At 36.9% G+C, this 20,522-nt stretch overlaps 1 protein-coding gene across 5 annotated transcripts in view; it reads left to right on the top strand.

Annotated features, from left to right (window-relative positions):
• Positions 1 to 18,519, top strand: part of NNT (nicotinamide nucleotide transhydrogenase) — a 43,643-nt gene extending 25,124 nt beyond the window's left edge. For 4 of the 5 annotated variants that reach the window (XM_052670324.1, XM_052670325.1, XM_052670323.1 and 1 more), the window contains 7 exons: positions 356 to 516; positions 941 to 1,120; positions 6,427 to 6,586; positions 7,346 to 7,427; positions 15,498 to 15,616; positions 15,797 to 15,912; positions 16,700 to 18,519. In XM_052670324.1, coding sequence (XP_052526284.1) covers positions 356 to 516; positions 941 to 1,120; positions 6,427 to 6,586; positions 7,346 to 7,427; positions 15,498 to 15,616; positions 15,797 to 15,912; positions 16,700 to 16,849 — 968 coding nt within the window. In that variant the 3' untranslated portion in view covers positions 16,850 to 18,519. Of the gene's footprint in view, positions 1 to 355; positions 517 to 940; positions 1,121 to 4,401; positions 4,528 to 6,426; positions 6,587 to 7,345; positions 7,428 to 15,497; positions 15,617 to 15,796; positions 15,913 to 16,699 lie in introns of those variants that run through there. The other variant, XM_052670326.1, reaches the window with a different exon arrangement.
• Positions 18,520 to 20,522: the final 2,003 nt, after the last annotated feature.

The following is a 20,522-nucleotide window of genomic DNA, read 5'->3' as shown; positions in this document are numbered from 1 at the left end:
CTTGGGGCTAGAAAGAGATCAAAGCCACAGAATAAAGTATTTTTGAGAGGAAAATATATTTTAAGATTGATTTTTTTTTTTTTTTTTTTTTTTTTTTCTGAAACAGTAAAGGATAGGAAACACAGCAAGAGTTTAAACAGGAGTATTTGAGAATCTACAATAAGCCTGAATGTGTTGTGATACTGAGTCAGCACAGGGTCTGAGTTTCAGCTTTTCTTTTCCCTAGTTTCTTTCCACTTCCTCTGCACCCTCCACTCCCTTATTTTATTTTTGTTGAGCTGTTCAGGCTTCTCTGAGGCAAGAGACAAGACTGCCACATGTGTTTGTTGATCTCTGCGCATTCATCTGATTGCAGGTATCCTGAATTCTGCGCCTCTGCTCTTGCCTGGTCGACATGCACTGAATGCAGGTTTACTGGCTGCCAGCTTTGGCGGAATGATTCCATACATGATTGATCCTAGCTACACTACAGGGATTACTTGTCTCGGTTCTGTGTCAGCTCTCTCAGCCATAATGGTAAGTTGGGGAATTACAGAAAGTAGAACAGATAAAACAAGCAGTTTGTTGTTTAGCTTTGCAGGTTTCTGTGTAACGATTGTATTTTACCATCCTGAGTCACTGTTGTCTTATGTAGTGCCTGTGTGTTAACTTCCAGTAGTAAATAGTAGCATATGACTCATATGACAAACTGGTATTTTAAAATACTTTCAGAATGTTCATCTTTAAAAATCCGTGGAACTGAAGCATTAATTTTGCAAGCAAAGATACCTAAATAAACACAGATAAGGACAGTGGAGCTCCAGCATAAGCTAGATGTCTTCTATATTGAAAAATACATGAATTCATTATTAAGTACCTTCATATTTATTTTTTTGAAAGCTGGAGGCAGGCTCTCCTTTCTGCATGTTCTCTTTAGTCTTAGTTTGTTTTTCTTTTCCAGGGTGTCACTTTAACAGCAGCTATTGGAGGTGCTGACATGCCTGTAGTTATTACAGTTCTGAACAGTTATTCTGGATGGGCCTTGTGTGCTGAGGGCTTCCTACTGAACAACAACTTGCTGACCATTGTTGGTGCACTCATTGGATCCTCTGGGGCCATCCTCTCTTACATCATGTGTGTGGTAAGCATTGAGCAGAAACTGTGCTTTTTTCCAGGTACTGAAAAACCTAATTCAGAATGTTTTCTAGAAAGATAAGTAATTGGAAGAGAGGGGTGCTAAATACTTAGAAGTAATACCCCTTGGTCTGGATAAAGTCCTAATTCAAATCCTAAAAAGGAAAGCCATTGCGTTAACTTGGGCATCTGCAATTTGAATCTAAACTCACATAGGTATGATTACTTGTTTTCTTGTCTTTGTAGTTGTGTCACTTTACAGTGTTGTTAAAATTAAATTTAACTTTATCTGCAGAAGGTATTTTGCATAGTGCCTTCTTAAAATAAATAAATAAATAAAAGTGGTTAGAGAGTGATTTAAAGTTTGTTTTCTGGAGTGTGGGACAGTGTACTTTCTTCAGAAAACAGTTACTTTGAAGTAGCACTGGGTGGCAGCAAGCTTACGCTCATTTGTTGTGAATACTAACATGTATCAGAGCAAACTTGAACTCCCATTTTTGGTGTAATCATGATGTGTTATTATTAATAGACTTTTTTTTTTTCTGAATAATTTACACACAGATCCTTTTTCTCTACTTGTATTTTTTTTCCCCTTGTGTTTTTCAATACAGAGCAAGGAAACTGCAGCAGCCACCAATCTTCTGATTCTTTTTATTCTTTTTTTTTTTTTTTTTTTTTTAAATCTGTTTCAATTCTTTTGCATTCCTGTGTGATAATTGTTGCTGTTGTGCTCTCTTAAAGCTTTCTGATGGTCAGTCCTGGCCATCTTCTTTTACTACTGTCTCTACCAGTAAAACAATACTGTTACCATGTTAAGGGTGAGGAATAGTTTCAGAAGAGCTTATAAAATATTATTTGTGCATCTTCATGGAGGAGAGATCAAGTAGACAGTCCCAGATATGAATTTTAAAGAAGCTTGCTTTCCTAAATGTTTTGTATCTACTTATCAAAAGGAAATAAAATTATGTGGCTCATGGAACATCTGTTTAAATTTAAATACCTGCATTCAGTCAAGAGTTTAGATCATATCAATTGAAAGATATTGCTTACAGGGCAACACAGATTTGAAAAGTATGTTCTTTAAAGTAAATATCAGATTTTTATAAGTCCTGGTGAAAACAGGATCTACTGGAGATGTATTTTCCCCCAGGTGTGGTCGTTTTATAACAATATTTTTTCTCTTCGGTCTTTTATTGCTAGCAGAGAGTTTTGTCATATTTCCCTAGGAAACCCAGGGATTTAATTAAAAAAAAAAAAAAAAATTAAAAAAAAAATTCAGTGACAGAGGGCTTTTTCTCTGTGTATTTCTCTGTGTATTTCTCAACCTTTGGGAAATTTAGTTTTTGAGATAACATTCTAGATGTCTTGTGCTGCTTCACCCAGGCTTAGACAACCAAAGTTCATTAGCTGGTAAAAATTAAAATCAGTTTGTATAACTTTGCACAATAAACAGAATAATTTGTTTATCTCCAGCATTTTTATTTTGTGTTTTGCTTCCCTTAAAGGAAGTCATAACTTTTAAAGGCATCGTTACAATCAAGGAATTCAGTAATACTGCCTTCCGTAAGCTGTATTCCAGAAGGAAAATATGTTTCAGAATTCCAATAGTTCCAATAAAGGTTTCTGCTTTAGGCTACTGTAACCTGTGCTGATGAAGCAATGAAGTGAGACTCGCCTAGTGCAAGTGAGAAGGTTTTTGTAGAAACATCTTAATAGCTGAAAGCTTCTTCTTACAACTCTTCTGGTTGCTTTTTGTTTGTTTTTATAAAGGAAAACCAAAACAAACAAACAAAAAAACACAAGAAAAAAACTGTAGTTCATTAATCCCAAACTTGTTCAGATAATCTCTTATGACTGAGTTGGTAAAACTCACCAAATCTATTCTATAATCCTTTAAAATCTTTGCACTTATATCTTACTGATCGATTTTTCTGGCCATTCCCCCTTTGTACGTATATTTAGGATGAGTTAAAAAAGACAAAGAATTCAGCTTTTGAATAAGAAAGCAAAGGCTTTGCTCCTCTTTTTGTGGATTCTGACCACTTTTTAAACGCTAGTGCAAACATGCCTTTTTTCACAACAGTTGTTTCAGTTAACCTTTCTCCCTGTTTTTGTTGGGAATAGTTGGTGTTTATGCTTAGGGATAGAAGAGGAACCATTAATTGGGGTTGAAACAGAGCAAGACAAGGGTCAGACTGTTAATTTTACACATTGTGTGCTGCACCTCTATGCATTCCAGCTCTGCTCTTTATGTGGGTACAGTTTGATGTGGAAGAACTTGCAGTTTTCAGAGATCTCAAGGGCTTGGTTTTTCTTGGTGAGGAAGCTCCGATCAGTATTATCTTCTTTGTATGCAGACATAGGGCTTTTTTTGCTGGTAGTTCTGTTATCTGTGAATAACTGCAATGTTGAAGCCCATGCTTTGTTACTATATGTGTGTGATCTGTGGTGGTAAAGAATGTGAATAAGGCTACTGAAGACTTAAAACGCTGTTCCTGTGCCGAGTAGGTCTTTGCTACTTTGGTTAATTGTGCTTAATGAGGTCTTGGCTCACTTCGAAGCCTTCTGTGGTTCAGAGCCAAGCAAGGGTGCGTTGATTTCATGCCTGCTTTATGTGATTTCTCAGACTTGTAATAATATTTGAACTTTTTTTTTAATTGGAGTGGCACTGCTGTGGCCTTTTAGTTTAGATAAGAATTGAAAGTGCTTTTGTTCTTGTAAGTTTGGTGTGCAACATCTGAAAAGTGTATTCTTCTGCCTTAACAGTCTTACCAGTTAAAACTGCTATAGTACACTAGTCTGTTTTCCTGCTTAAAAGTTTAATATTGTGATACGCATCAAAGGTGTTCTTAAAGGATATGAACTGCTACCAACTGCAGCCAGTACAAAATGCTAATTTCACAAAGCCTGTGTTTGGGCCTGTTGTGCATCATTGTTGCAATAGCTGGAACAGTGATAATGTGTAAAAATAAACAGAAGCTCTTCTAGCGTCTTTCTTGTGCTTATTTGCTAGATGCTGCATTTCAAAGAATGGAATATTTCTCAGGCTATAGCAAAAATCTGTGGGCTTGCATGATTTTATCTGTCAGTGGAAGCATACTTCTGTGTGAGGTTTTTCCTCTTGCTTATATGTGTGTCTCCCTAGATCCGTTCTTAAATTTTGCTGTGGTTTATGAGCTAGTGCAGCAAGTGTACAACACACGTTTAATTAAAGAAGCAATTTATGCCTGTTCCATTCTTGCATCTAAACTATTGTTTACTGTAGTTACAAGTTTTGCCTACTTCCAGATATGTATTTGGGACCGCAATCACGAAGAGGCATGCCAGTGAAAGCATACAGCCAGTGTCTTTTCCTGGCTGTGTATCTTCAGAGATGAGTTTTCAGGATGTATTCTCTTAAAGCTCCTATTATAAGATCTCTTGTTCCCCCATTGGTGCTCTGTGAGTAAGTTTAACGGCCCTTCAGCTCATTAAAGTTTGTTTTGAGTTAGCATTTGGTTAGTTTTGTGTGGCTACTTAGCTTTGTTCTGTTGTGATTTGCTTCTGTACTGCCTGTAAGAGTCATATGGTTTACATGGAATTCTGTGCTTGCATCTTGAATTGCTTAAGAACTTTAAAAAAAAAAACTCAAAAAAAAAAAAAAAAAAAAAAAAAAGTGGTGTGTGTATATCTGAGAGCTGCTCCAAAAGTAATGCCTCCTGTTTGGTTATGTTGGCCCACGACACTAGAGAAGCAGATACAGGTGGTACAGCAGTAGAAGCTGAACCTTACCACCAGTGTTCCATTTGCATTTTGTTGCTGTGTGACAGATGGCAGCAGAGGGGCAGTTTGACAAAATGGCATCTGACATGGAGGAGCATATAACACAAAGGTGTGTCACTGAATTCCTCTGTACGGAAAAAATGGCATCCATTGACATTCATTGATACTTGCTGAACGTTGACGAAAACCAAACAGTGGATGCAAGCACAGAGAGGTGGTGGGTGGTGCGTTTCAGTGGTGATAACAGTGACGTAAAGAACCCATGCTCCAGGTTGTGCTGCACAGCTGTCACACTACTAAAGGAAGAGCATCTTGATCAAATCCTCCACATAATTAGTGGGTTACGACCAGGGAGCTGTGTATGGTGCTGCGTATTGGCTTCAGTGCATTGGAAATGGTGGTGGTACGTGTTGAAATGTCACTTAAATTGTGCCAAGTGGATCCCATGAATGCTTACACAGGAACAGAAAGAATACTGTATGTATGTTTGTCAGAACCTATTGAATCGATATGAGAAAGTGACAGTTTCCTGGATCCCATTGTTTCTGATGCAATGTGGTGTCACTGCTCTGAGCTGGAGTCAAAGCAGCAGTCCACTATAGCAATATGTAAATTCTCCATAGAAGAAAAAGATGCAGCATTTAGCAGATAAAGTGATGTGTACTGTCCTGAGGGGTAGGGAAAAGGTGGTAATAGATTTTCTGTAACCTGGACAAACCATCAACTCTGACAAACTGAAGGCTCACTCTTCTAGAGTCAGGCCAGAGAAGAAGGCAGCCTTTGCATGATGATGCTGTCAGGCTTAATATGCTCTGAAGATTGTGGAGCAAACTGACAGTCTTGGCTGGACTGTCCTAATGCACCCACTGTGGAGTCCAGGTTTGGTGCCTTATGACTTCCATCTGTTTGGGCTGGTGAAACATGGACTCACCGTGTGGGCAACACTTTCCTAGCAACAGTGCTATAATAACAGCTGTGAAACTGTGGGTCACCTCCCCTGATTCCTGATTTTTATGAGCATGGCCTGCAGGCTCTTGTTCATCCGTGGTGAAAATGCATAGCTATTGTTGGTGACTGTTTTGAAAAATAGTATTTTGTAGCTGAGATTTTTCTCAATGAAATATTGCTATTGTGCTTTTTGTAATCTGTTTTATTTTCCATGCAAATATATGAGGCATTACTTTTGGAGGAACCTCTCTATGTGTGTGTGTATAAAAATTCTGTCGTAAATATGTATCCTTTTATATCTATCAACTTCAAGAACAGAAAGAGTTTTGTTGTTTTGTTTTTTGCCATAGTGAAATGCTGATTATCTGTCATTATCTGTGTAGTATTACATGCTAAAAACGGATCTTTGGCTAATTTTGATTTAATTTGGATGCCAATTTTAAGGAGCTTATTGTAAGTTTTAAGATGTCAGCAAGTAAAACTGGCACATAAAGGCTATTGTCAGGAAAGCTTTAGTAATTCTAGACATTTCCTTTGTGGATGTCTTCTCTGTTTTGTTTTTGGGTTTCATCTTTAGCTGATCAAAAACCTCTTGTATTTCAGGCTATGAATCGTTCCCTTGCAAATGTGATTCTGGGGGGCTATGGCACCACGTCAACAGCTGGTGGAAAGCCTATGGAAATAACTGGAACCCACACAGAAATTAATGTGGACAATGCAATTGAAATGATAAAAGAAGCAAACAGCATTATTATTACTCCAGGTGGGACATTCTTGATTCATACCAGAAGCTGTATTGTTAAAACAAAGCCTTAAAACCAAAACACCCTGTTGTCTTGAAAATAAATATCACTTAAGTTACTGACAGTGTTTTTTATGCCTTACTTGCTCAACTCTGTATTGCAATTGTTGAAAAACCTGAAAACAAACATCTAAATCTAAGTTGTATCCAATAAATACTGGAATTAAAGTAAAAAAAAAAAAAAAAAAAGCCTGAGTTCTGTGTAACTCCTGCGTAGGTCATAGATGCATATGATTCAGTGGTGCTTTTCCTGTTAGGAGTTGTTAGGGATGTCAGGTGAGTAGTAAGTAGTTCAAGACATGCTTTCTTCAGCTGAGTGGCCACAGCTATGATGTTAAATTATATTTTAGCACTGGAATGATAAGAATGCTAGAAATAAAGCTTCCTTTCTGTTTGAGCAAAGAATGTTTCTGTGAAGCTGAAAGAACTTACTACGTAATGTGGCTCGCCTAGTTGTTGTACTGTAAATGGTCAGTACCCCCAAAAAGAAGAGATAAATCGTAGTGCTCAGACTGCAGATTTCCTTGAGAATGTATTTTAAATACACACACACACTCACACATATATAGGTATGTATATGTATGTATATATTTTTTTTTCATATGCATTATATGTAAAATTTTAATTATGATAGCCATTTTTGTGTGGAAAGTATACTTACTATAATTTTCTGTCTACACTGAAATGACAAATTAGCGTAAAACTTTGGAATTCTTTCAGGCTACGGTTTGTGTGCAGCAAAAGCTCAGTACCCCATAGCTGATCTAGTGAAGATGTTGAGAGAACAAGGGAAAAATGTTAGGTAAGTACTTTTCTATATGAAAACTATTAAGGTTTTTCATTCCTTCAAAATAATCTGCAAGCATATACATTGTTTTTTTTGTTTTTTTTTTTTTTCTTTCATCAGTTATTCTTAAGCTAGTCTAAGAGAACTTCCTGAAGGAATTCAATCTCCTCTGACTGTTATGCTGTTGGGGATTAGCTGAAGAGCTGTAGTGGGGATGGTAAGGGATCCTTGGCAGGAAATACAGACCTTTTGCAATATGGAGAAGATGTTTGCTTCAGCTAGTCTACTAGCTAGTTCAGCTAGTAGAAAAGTGTATCAGGTAGCAAGCTGATGGCAAGCAGACAGCAAGCTGATACCAATAATGTAGGACTTTATTTCCTGGGCTAACTTATTTGCAATTCTTACTACTACAGAGCAGCAATAGCAAACTACATGGATGTAAAAAAAAAAATAAATAATCAATTTGTACTGGAATGTTTATGTAGACTCCTTTCTGAGGTTAAAAAAAAAAAAAAATCCAGTCTAACTTGCCTCTGTTTTCTTGTCTTCCACTGGCAGTTGTCTGTGCTCTGAAATAGCTAATGATTCAGTCATTACTGATGAGGGCTGTCATGCAGATGCTCAAGAGTGGCACCTGTATTTGGAGTAGGATGTTTTGCAAACAGTCCCCCTGTTAAAAGTAGATACCTACCCTGTTATGTTCTTCCAGAATCCTCAAGGATCAATCCAGGTTGTCTTTTGCGGCAGAACTTCCAAAGGATGTACTGCTTGATTTCCCTTGACTTTTTCCAAGCATTAGGGCTGTGGTGTCTAATTTCACACACATCTGAGATTTCTACAGTCTAATTGGTTTAGAAGGCAGCCAGTGGAGATAGAAATGTCTGTAAACATCTATCACTATTTTAATGTAATGTAATTTTTCACAGAATCACTGTGATAAAGTGATGGCCTCAAAAGCATTCTCTTCTCCAGGCTGAGGAATCCCATCTTGCTCAGCGTTTTTGTCATGACAGATATCTCAGATCCATAAGCATCTCAGACTTACTTTTACTGGGTTTTTGTTATTGCAAATCAGACTAATTAGTCTTTGATTATAGCATGGAAGGATTTTTGAAGTGGCTGTGGCCATTGCCATGGATTTATTTATTCTGCTGATGTGTGGCTCCAAAAAGCAGAGAGCATTTTTAGGTAATGGTATGGCCACAAGTTCTTTGCTTCTTCAAATTCTCATGCATCTTAAAGTATTGAAAATACGGGAAAGCTAGTGTTATGCCTGCCTTGCAATGTGTCTGGTAAAATATTCTCTAATTATAGTAATTCAATATTTTTAAATTAGTTAAAGTTCAGCTTTCACCTGAAACAATATATTTTGGTGCATGCTGGTTATAGAAAAACTCATTCTCTGATTTGCATGTGTTAATTTCAATTAACTGGTGACTCCTTTGGAATCAGTACTTGAGTAAATATTGTTTTTTTTTGCGTTTTTTTTTTCTTTCACTGTTTTTTCATTGAAAATATTTGTATAGGTTGTCACAGTATTTTACAGCACTTCTTGTGGAGAATAAGAACAAAGCTGTCGTAGAGTTTAGCAACAACTCTGTAGGTGTTTATCCAGATTATTGGAATTCTGCATGTAGAATAGCTTTAAAGAAGTACTTGCACATCTATTCATGAAAAGTGAGGGTTCATGCTGATCTGTATGCTTCTTACAGGACTTACTTTAATTCCTTATGTTTCTAGGTTTAGCAAAAACTGTGTGTCCAAACTGCATTAAATTTTTTAAAGACCTGTTAACGGTGTGCAAACAGAACATAGAAAAACCTTTTTGGCGAGCACAGCGGTGGTGTCGTATGCTTTTGGCTTTCCTTTCTGAGCTCCTGTGTGGGCTAGCTTTTCTTTTTTTTTTTTTTTTTTTTTTTTAATTAATCTTGGTGATATAGAAAATTGTTGGTTTTTTGCCTTCTTATGTTGGCCTTGCAAGGGAAAAGCAAGAATGAATCCTTGAATTAACCAGCTTATACTTGAAGTGAGTCTGTTTCAGGAAAGGATCATTGTAGTGGTTACCTAGTATTTTAATGAAATAAATCTGTATTTATAGTTTGTGGTAATTTAGGCCTTTCATCACTTTGTGGAGCTCCCACGGTGTTCATTGAGTGCAGCTGCTGTCCCTCTGGTTGCAATAGGGTTGAAGTGCCTCGGGACCCCAGTACACTCACCATCCAGATGTAGTGACACTCTCACATATCCACTGTGGAAAGGTGCCAGCGTGGACATACGATTGTCATCAATTTGCAGTGCCCGTACTGTGCCAAGAAAAACTGCATCTGTCATATGGTCTTTTTTTGCATCATGTCTCACAATTGGTCCAGACGCACTGTTGTTTTCATTTACCATGCATATGGTCACAACATACTCGGTGAAGAGTGCAGATTATATAATATGATGCAAACACTTTTATGACTGGGGTTTAAATTTAGAAATACAGGAGAGTTTGGAAACCTCAGATGGTTCTAGTCATTACATTGCATAGCTAATATCATCGCTTACTTGAGATGATCTTGCAGTAGATCACATCTTTAATGCATTAATACATAGGATCACATTGAAAATCGGTGAGCCTTCAGTATAGATTTTCCTTGCTATGGATGGGCAAAACAACAAAACTTTTCATAGGCTAAGTTCATTGAACTTAGAGAGAAAATGCTTGTTCTATAACTAGTTCTGTTTCCACTAAATTGCAACTGAGTAAATTGTGGAAAGCTCCCACCATAGCATGTTTCTTTGACTACGTGCTATGTGTATAGGTTCCTACTTGTGAAATTCTGTTTTTTTTTTTTTTAATATAACATTCTTAATAATTTGTTATTAGTATATAAATAAATTATATTCTATAAAAAAAATTCCTATGCAGACTATTTAATTTTTTAAAGTTTCTTAATTTTTTTGATTAAAATATGCTTAAAAATTGTACACATTCTAAAAAGCTTAGCTTTTTCCTCAGCATTGCATCCTTAAGAATTTTTCTATAAATGTATTTTAACTTCCTGAATATAGAGCTTCTGAAAAGAATCAAATTTCAGAGTGAAAGAATTCTTAAAATTGTTTTGTATGGTCTTTCTAAGACTAATTCATAATTAAGGTATCTTTTTTTTTTTTTTTTTTTTAAACTTTAATAGTTGTTGGGAAATGCAGATGACTTCTTTAGGGCTAGCTGTTAAAATACTGTTTTTTCTTTCTTTTTTTTTAACCTTTTTATAAGTAGATGTTTTACAGAGCTTCAGTTTCTGTTCTGTGATGCTGGAGAATCTGATTTTTTTAAACACATGGAAATACTTATGGGTTTCTTACTTATTTAAAAATGTGTCAGGATGGATTTAGTGTTGAATCTGCATTTTTGAATTTTTATTGTAACGTCTGTTGCTGATCTCTAGTCAGATATATATTTTTCCTCAATGGTGCTGTATGTTTCTGAGTAATAAAATGTTGATGGGTACGACTTGCACATTTCTATTTATAACATTCGACTGATAAACAAAAATCATTTAATTTCAAGTTGCCGTTCTTTTGTTCCTTTGCAAGAAAAACTGGTGGAATTGTAAAGACTGAGCAGTGAAGATGCTGTCTTAAACAGACTTTACATATTGCATAACTCTGGTATACGTGAAATAGAAACTGCTTCCATGGTGCTGAATGGCAATTTAAGAACAGTGTGTGCTGACTCAAATTTCGTGGAAGCAGAAATAGTCTTACTAGGAAGACCCTGGGTAGGTTATATGTCAGTTCTCAGTCTGTGTCTCAGACATATTAACCAGGCAGGTTCTGAATTATTAATACTGCTGATGGAGGGACAAACAAAGTTTGTCTAGTACATCTGTTATCACAAATAATGTATCTGTGTAGCTAGAGAGAACCATCAAACCTTACTGTATGATCTGCTTCTGCAAGGATGTAGCTGTAGCTGCATGCTTCTGTAGGTATGTTTTAGGTATGCCAATGGATCAGCTCAGCTTGAAATCACTTTCCTGTCAGTCTGTGAGGCTTTTTGGAGATATGTTCATTATTTCCTACTGCGGGTCTGTTTCACTAACGGAGGTCTGTGCCATGTATTCGGATCTTGCCCCTGCTGTGTTAAACAACTTTCAGCATTAGTGGCTGAAAGTACAAAGCTGGTACTAGCCTTCACTTAAGTATGCTAAATACAGCTTCTGTTTAGCAAACCTGACTCCATCAGAGTCTCTGAGTTTGTCCATTCTCAAGTACTGTTTGTGGGGATATCCAGTAGCCGAGGTATATAAGCTTTACTTGAGCTAGTAGTGTACTTTGATGCTAGTAATCTCCATAGTCATCTATGATGTGGGATGGGAGAATCATATCTTGGTACTTAAAACCGTGCTGCACTGAAGATGGTAATATATGTCAAGATTCAAACTGTGGAATATCTGAATGGTGATGACAGGAATCCTGACTTCACGTAGCTGACACACTTCTACGTTGGTTTAGGTACACTTGCCCTTTCAGTATTAGTTACAATAATATTATCTGGTCACTTTCACTGTAGAAAATTGTGTTTTCATCTTGAGGTTTTTCAGTAATTTGAATGTAATAGTTTTGATTTTAAATGCTTTCTGTGCTACGAAGGGCTTGTATCAGGAATGATGTGGTGAGCAGGACTAGGGAAGTCATCCTGCTCCTGTACTCAGTATTGGTGAGGCCTCACCTCGAGTACTGTGTTCAGTTTGGGGCACCTCAGTACAGAAAGGACACGGAGGTGCTGGAGCAGGTCCAAAGAAGGGCAGCAAGGCTTGTGAAGGGCTTGGAGAATATGGTCTATGAGGAGAGACTGAAGGAACTGGGGCTGTTCAGTCTGGGGGAAAGGAGTCTGAGGGGAGACCTGTTGCTCTCTTTCAATATCTGAAAGGAGCTTACAGCAAGAGTGGGGTTGGTCTCTTCTCACTGGTGACAGGATGAGGGGAAATGGCTTCAAGTTGAGCCAGGGTAAGTTTAGGTTGGATATCAGGAAACACTTCTTTACAGAAAGGGTTGTTAAGCACTGGTATAGGCTTCTCAAGGAGGTGGTTGAATCACCATCCCTGGATGTGTTTAAAAGCCATTTGGATGTGGTGCTCAGGACATAATTTAGCAGAGGGTTGTTAGGGTAGTATGGTGATATTGTGGTTGGACTCGATGATCTTGAAGGTCTTTTCCCAGCTGAGTGATTCTGATTCTGTGATTCTAAATATGCCATGCATGTGAGAAGTTTTAGATCTTTAGTCTAAATAAAAGGAAATATAAGAAAAGCTTCAAAGTATATATTTGTGTTCAATGTGATGTGTTGTTTTTATGAAGCTGAAGACTCTGAAAGAGACTGAAAAAAGGCTATATATCCTTATTTGGTACCCATACTGCTAGGTGTGAAATCGATCACTGGCATACATGTGTGTGCTAACTTCAGTTTATCTGACAGCGGGAGTGGTAAGTAAACCCCTCAGTCAGGGCTGAGACTGAAAATTCACAGTAGATCTGTGCTTCGGTGAGCTACCAGAACAGTGTTTGAAGTCAGACACAGCAGGATTTTGCATCTTTGTTCTGGATAAAGTAAATGTAGACTGGAAACTTAATGTCAGATAAACAGAAGTCAAGAATGTAAAAAAAAAAAAAAAAAAAAAAAAAAAAGAAGAAAAAATAGCTAAGGGAATTATTGTATCACTGATAATAAAAACAGACCAAAGAAATTCAGTGATTTTTCACGGTGCAATGTACCTCTTTATAAAGTCATTCATGTTTTAAATTTTTAAATACAATAAGGTTCATATTTTCAATGTTGAAAAGAGCATATGTGACAATGTTTTTGCCATAGAGCAGGTAGCTTTGAAGAACTGCTGATCCTGTGAGTCAGAAGCAAGATATGCAGCTTTTGTTAGACGTTCTGCAGCACGTTAGAGGTTTTAGCTTTCTTTTCCATCCTTCTCTAAATTCTACTTATGATGGGACTGGCTAATTTTTTTCCTCTGTGTCTGTATATCTTGTCTTTTGATGTTATAAAACCGTAAGATAAGGATCTATTTCTAATGAATCTTTTTGACACGCTTGCACGTCCAGTTTCAAGAGGTACTGGCAGAGTACTGTCTCTATTTGGTTAGCAGGCCTTCAGAACAGGCTTATGGGAATAATTTCAATATTTGTCCGGAAAGCATTTGTATGAGTGGCTTTCTCAAACTTCGTGAATACACAGTGTGTGGTTTTACGCAGGGTCTGTCAGAAGTCTTTTAACTGCTGATCGTTCGTGCCATAACTTCCTGAACGAAGATCATTTGTCCCTTGCTGTTTTTTTTTTTTCTCTGCCTCTTGCCAGGAATGGTAAAGTCAAAGGTGAAATTCATTCTCTTGGCAGCTTAAATTTTGGCTTTCTAGCCTTTGAAATAAGATTGTATATGTATATAGTACTTAATAGAAACCTCACGGATATTTTGTTTAGTGTATTGCCAAAGCAGTTTTCTTCACAAAGAAGCTCAAATCATTTTATTAGAAACAAAAGAGAATTTTGTTGGAAAATCGCTTTTCACTGCCAAAGAAGTGATAGCTTTTTTTTTTTTTTAGAGTGTACTTCAAAATAAGAGTTCTACTGTATTGCAAGTGATTGAATTATTTTTAGCGTAGGACTGATTGCAGTAACTACATGTGGCTTATATTACTGAGTGATTGGTGCAAAGCTTTAATTGTGTCTTATCCAGTGTATGTGCTCTCCTTTTTCTGATTCTAGGTATTATCCTTTGCATCAGGAATCATGATGTTTATCAACTGAATTGCAGTCTATTCTCTTTCTTTAAATAAAGTGTTCATTTTAAGCTAGCTGCTATCCTTCTCTTTGACTGCTTAAAATTGAGTGTATAATGTAGTGTTATGTGGATTAATCATACGTCCTTAATTTTGTTTCTGGATTTCTAATTGTCTCATCTTTACACTGTGTTAATGTGATGGAACATTCAGTTGTCCTTTTAAGGATATATTTGTACTGTGACTTGTAGACCCCCAGTCATGTATTGTCCACCTCAGTCACAGTGAAGCTGAAAACAAAAATGAGAGGCAGTCCTTCAGACATGGGAAGCTGATTTATTAGTCTCATATTTTTCTGAAGATATCTGTCTGTATTATTGCATTCCTGACTCTCTTAGATTTCTGCTCAGAAATATATCTTCAGAAATCCAAGGGTTTACTATTTTCAATGCTTTTATTTCAGGAGGGCTTACAGTCTTTTAGCCTTTTCATGAGGGGTGTTTATATTGTGGCCTGTTCACTTTGCAGTATGTTCACTTTTTAGTGATGTGAGGGACCTGGGAAGCATATTAATGCAAGGGTTGGATTTGCCCCACATAAACTTATTCATTAAGATTAAAAGATGTCAGTTGCAAGATAAATGTGTTACTACTTGATAGGTGAATGCAAGTGCTTGCTGTGTGCAGTGCGGCTCAGGGTGGTGGCTGTAGCCAGAAAAAAAGTGGCAAAGTAGACCTGTTATTTTAGAAGTAGTTGAAGAAAACCCACCAAGTTTGTTTTTTTATAAGCTACTGCTGGGTGGAAAACTTAAATTGTTGTTCCATCCTGCAGCAATGTTTCTTGATATTTGTGGCCACTGGATCCTTCTGTGTTGTTTTTAGAAATGTGTGTGCTGTTGCTATTGCGGCCGGCTCTCCAAAGAGAGCTGTTCCTGCAGCTGTGGTAGATTTCTAAGAGAGTCTTATGACGAAAAGATTAAAAATGTTCTCCTAGTCTCTTCAGTTTTACTGGAAATTCAGTGTAATTTTTTTCTTTGCCTAGCTGTTGTGTCAGTCATGCTTCTGAGTTTCCTGAAAAGGAGCAACTGCTGTCTAGGTAAAGAGTCAGATCAGATGACCTTGTTGCTTTTCCCACCCACTCAGTTCCCTGCTCCACTGGAAGATGAAATGCTTTTAACCATTTCCTTCTGTTGATTCACGTATGCTTACGCTTTAAGAATTCATTGGCCTTTGAGGTCACAGGTGATAATTTCAGTATATAAAACTGAGTGGCCAATCTTTGTTAATGGATCTGGGCTTACTTTCCTTTTAGATTTGGCATTCATCCTGTGGCAGGTCGTATGCCTGGACAGCTTAATGTACTCCTAGCAGAAGCTGGTGTTCCCTATGATATTGTTCTGGAAATGGATGAGATCAATGAAGACTTCCCAGGTTAGTATGCAAGCTATAAGTTTCTAGTAGATTCCAAATTTTTATTTGATTTTGTTTTTACATTGTACAAGCTTTTTAAAATCAAAATCTCAGTGAAGCCATACAGTTTCTCAGGACGTACATCAGCTTCAGTGTTCAACTTTCAGGTAATTTTATTCACCTTTTTTTTTCTGGCTGCAGACACTGACTTGGTCCTTGTAATTGGTGCAAATGATACAGTTAATTCAGCAGCTCAGGAAGATCCAAACTCCATCATAGCTGGAATGCCAGTTCTTGAAGTCTGGAAGTCCAAACAGGTGAGATATAACCATGTTATGTCAGCACCTTCCTACCTATAGATTCATTAAAAAAAAAAAAAAATTGTTTATATGAGAAGCTAACGAGATTTTATTACTGTTCTGATTTGTGTTTTTTTTCTGCAATTTTTGTTGGTTTTGACCAATGAATGTCAGTACTCTGCAATTATGATGCAGTGTTCATGATTTTATGATCAGTGAATGCTTTAGTGAGATTCTGTGACTTCAGTCAGAAAGACCAATGAGTGTACTTCTGCCCATGGGATGTGGTTGGAATGAATGATATTCTGCTCACATATGCAGCCGTGAGGTGTTTATGTAAAGTTTGCAGGAAATTTGATGGCAACTTCAATACTGATACAAATAAGAATGGCTGGGTTGAGTAGACAACTTAGTCTGTTAAGATTGATCTAACAGTTACTTCACCAATTTTGCCCAGCCTCATTCGACCTCACATATTCTTGAAATACAAAGTACTCATTGTCAGAGACATAGATTAGTCTGTGTTTTGTCCATAGCTATGTGTTGCAATTTGAGACCTAAACTGTAAATGTTGATACAGGTTCATTGTTTTTCCTGAAAGTGCAGTGATTTACTGATTTGCTATTTCATAGCTAAAACTTTTTTAGAATTTTTTTTATAAAGTATATGTGAATTAATCTGGAGTTGTACTCCGGAAAAGTAGCAGAAATCATCATATCAAGTATATTGGTTTTGTGTTTCCTGCATTTGAGGGGAGAGTGATGGATATTTTTTGCTACGTCAAACGTGATCTCCTTATATGCAGGTCATTGTTATGAAGAGATCTTTGGGAGTTGGATATGCAGCTGTGGACAATCCAATCTTCTACAAACCTAATACTGCCATGCTGTTGGGAGATGCTAAGAAGACTTGTGATGCCTTGCAAGCCAAAGCCAGGGAATCATATCAGAGCTAAATACCAGTTTCTGTTCAAGTCACAATAATGACTACATTTTTGTCACAGAAGTCATGGATAACAAGATTTGGAAGTGTCTCTTACTGTCATAATGCAGCCAATGTTTGCAGAAGACAGCATTGACTCCTAGGAGATATAGTTGAGTGAGAGACGCAGGTCCTTATGAAAGGAGGGTATATCAGCCCATCAAACTAAATCTCCTATGAGACAATGCATTTGAATGAAAATATGCTTTCTAAGGTTAACATTGAGCTGTTGGAAGCAGAAGGTAATTACTTTTTATTATCCTTAAGTGGTTATTGGCTTCTTTCTGCTATCTATACTTCTGTCATGGAAATTCACTGAAAATTACTGTGCCAAGATTCATTCTGTCTTATCATTAAAGCTGTCTTTTGGCCAGTATGAACAAAAATAGCTATTTATTTCATCAAAACATAAAGTAACATTACAGCCAGATGTGAACAGATGCAAATAAATGCTTACATAATTTGAGATTCCAATCTTAATATTATGTTAAATCGCTATAAAGAGATGAACTGTTTCTTTTTGTGGATTGTATGGGTGCTGTGAATCAGGAGCATAGAATAGTTACTCTTCTTTAAGAATAAAACTGGGATTTCAGGGACCTACCGAGTGATCTTCAATCCTGACAAGGAAGTATACACCTGCACTGCTTAACTATTTGCAGCAGCTCTTAGATTCTCCATCTTTTCTAGTTGTTGCCTTTTTAAATCTTAGGAGAATACACGGTCCTGTCCTGTACAGCCAAAACACATTGCATATCCAGACTGTTAACAGAATCTGGACTGCACTGTTTCAGTTTTTATTCACTTAGATATTTAAATGTATTTACTGTTTTAAAATTTAGTAATGCTTCCTTAATCAATATTTTTGTGATGCTGAAGAAGGCACTTTTAAACATATTTAAGATGCTGGAGTTTATTAGATTTTTTTTTTTTTTAATAAGCTATTGTTTGGACAGCACAGAAACGTACCAAACTTAAAATCCAGTGTTTTGATTATTTGACTTCTCCTTAATCCAATTTAAAGCACTGTTTAAATTCCCACAATAAATTCAGCAAAGAATTAAATTATGACATAGATTGCTGTTTTATTTTTATTATGCTAAGTGTACTTGAGTGGAACTCAAATATTTGCTTAATGAAATGCATTTATCATGTTTGCATAATGATGTAGCAACTGTCCATGGCGACAAAGGCTAAATAGAAATAGTTTTACTTGTGTAGAAAGCATTATTATTTGGGGATAATAACTTACGATCAAGTAAGTGTTGAAATTAGTCCATCTGTACTGACAGAACAAACATCTTTGTATTATGCCATGTATTGAGACCTCATATAAAATATAGTGTTTCCACGTAGCTACCTCTATTTTTATGTGAAGATCACTTAAAACACAGACTTTAAACAGGTAATGTAGGAAGAAATGTAACAGTATGTAAAAGCTACCCTTTTGCAAATCTTTTTTGTATAATTTGAAAATAAAAATTATCACATAGGCATTAACATGTTGTACACTGCAGGAAAGTACTTGTAATTAAATCATTACTTAAAACATTGCAGCAGCTTTGTTTGAATGTAGAGTGTGATATCTTAATATCATTATATTCAACTTTCCTTTAAGGTATGCAAAAAAAAAAAAAAAGAGAAGGGGGGGAATAATAAGAAACGATCCTCTGTCTCTTTCACAGTTAAGGAAAAAAGAATTTGAAGAGTTTTAGCATCTTAAAGCATTGGGTTTTTTTTTGTCTTGCTAAACTTCAGATATCTAACTGTAGTATACAACATGTCTTTGCTTATAACTATTTAATACAAGATTCAGCTTTTGTATTAAAACAAAAAAGTGGGGAGATGGAGAAAATTCTCTTTTCCTTTTTATTTGAAGACAAAAATGTACAGTTGGATTAGAGGTACAAGTCTGATCATTAAAACTGTGCTTTAACATGGAAAGTCAGGTAGTTGTTGAAGTACTAATAAAAAATCAGTTATTTTTCTGTTGATCACTGTTTCATTTCTGTCTCATTGTGTTCTCTGAAGTAGGTAGTCTGAAGATCAAAAATGTAGTGTAATGTGTGTATATATATATATACGTCTATAGAGATGCATATGTATATTCCCCTTTAAATCTGGATGATTCTTAAAATATTTATATGAAGTATGGATGATATCACTTGACCTTATAAACTTGTCTTTAACCTACTCTAGTAAATGTAGAAGTTTAGACAACCTACAGCAGTTGATATCAATTGTTAGTTTAACAGGGTGATCAAGGTGGTTGTGCTGGTTTCAGTATCTAACTTTGAAATTAATTATAAATGAGTAATGTTAATAGGATTATGGAGTGGCTTGGGTCCTTCAGTTCTAGTTGCTGTAGGCAGGGCTGCCACTCCTGAGACCAGGGCCCCATCCAACCTGGCCTTGAATGCCTCCACGTATGGGGCATCCACAGATTCTCTGGGCAGCATGTTGTTAGGACTGCATCACCCTTTCAGTGAAAAACTTCCCTGACGTCTTTATTTCTCCCATTTTCATTTTAAACCATTCTCCCTTGTCCTATTGCTATCTACCCATGTAAAAAAAGGTTCATTTTCCTCCTGCTTATAAACTCTCTTTAAGTATTGGGAGACCTGAATGAGGCGCTTCAGCCATCTGAACGTCTCCATGTCCTTCCTCTGGACCCTCCCCAGCAGGTCCACATCTTTCTCAGTACTCCAGGTGGGTCATCATGAGTGCAGAGCAGAGAGAGGGAATCACCTCCCTCTTCCCGCTGGCTGCCCTGTCTTTTGAGCAGCCTGTGGTACTTCACACACTGCTGCCTCACATCCAGCTTTTCAATGACCAGGGATGACTTCTCCCAGTTTGTACTCGTATCTGGGATGGCTTCGACTCAGGTGCAGGACCTTGCACTTGGCCTTGTTTAACCTCATTAGTTTAATGTGGACCCATGTTAGCCATCTGATAATCTAGTTTTTAGTTGCACAAGTCTGTTGTGCAGCTTTCATGATTTCTTCCAGCTTGACGTATCTTTTAGAAGCTGCAGCCTAGAGTTGATTCATGAAATTATCTCTCCCTTTGCTTTGAGTAGTGTCCCTTGGGGAGCATGTACCAACATATAAGATTTGCAGTTGGGCCTTTGCTTTATGTGGATCTGACTGCTAGTTCAGTTGTTTTCCTTTGCCCTCTGCTGCTGCTTATTATCACCTAAGAGTTATTTACGCTAGCCTGCATCAAGCAAACTATGAAAATCCGTTCTGATCAGTCATGGCAAAGCAGTGCAGCAAGAATGAAGGAAAGCATGAAGGGCACTGTTCACTTGGCAGAACTTTTCTGTTTTAACTGTCTCTGCGCTATTGAAGTTTCAGAAGAATTTAGGTAGTCCAACCCTCTGGTCAAAGCAGATTCAATCTTAGATAAGATTGTTACAGACTTTGATGTGAATATCACTGAAGTCTCTGGAAATTCCATAGCCTGTTACCTTTCCTTTTTTTTTTTAATTTACCTTACATTTTATTTACCTTAAATTTTTTTTATTGTGTGCATTACTGAGCCTAGTCCTTTTACTGTACCTGTCAGCCTTTCCTCACCCTCCTGTCAAAAACAGGAAGATTCTTCCCTCATCCTTCTTGGTAGATAAGCTGTCATTTTCTTACAAA

This window comes from Tympanuchus pallidicinctus, unplaced genomic scaffold, assembly GCF_026119805.1.
Source record: "Tympanuchus pallidicinctus isolate F22 unplaced genomic scaffold, pur_lepc_1.0 scaffold9, whole genome shotgun sequence".
NCBI lineage: Eukaryota > Metazoa > Chordata > Aves > Galliformes > Phasianidae > Tympanuchus > Tympanuchus pallidicinctus.
This window is presented reverse-complemented; position numbering and strand designations above follow the sequence as displayed.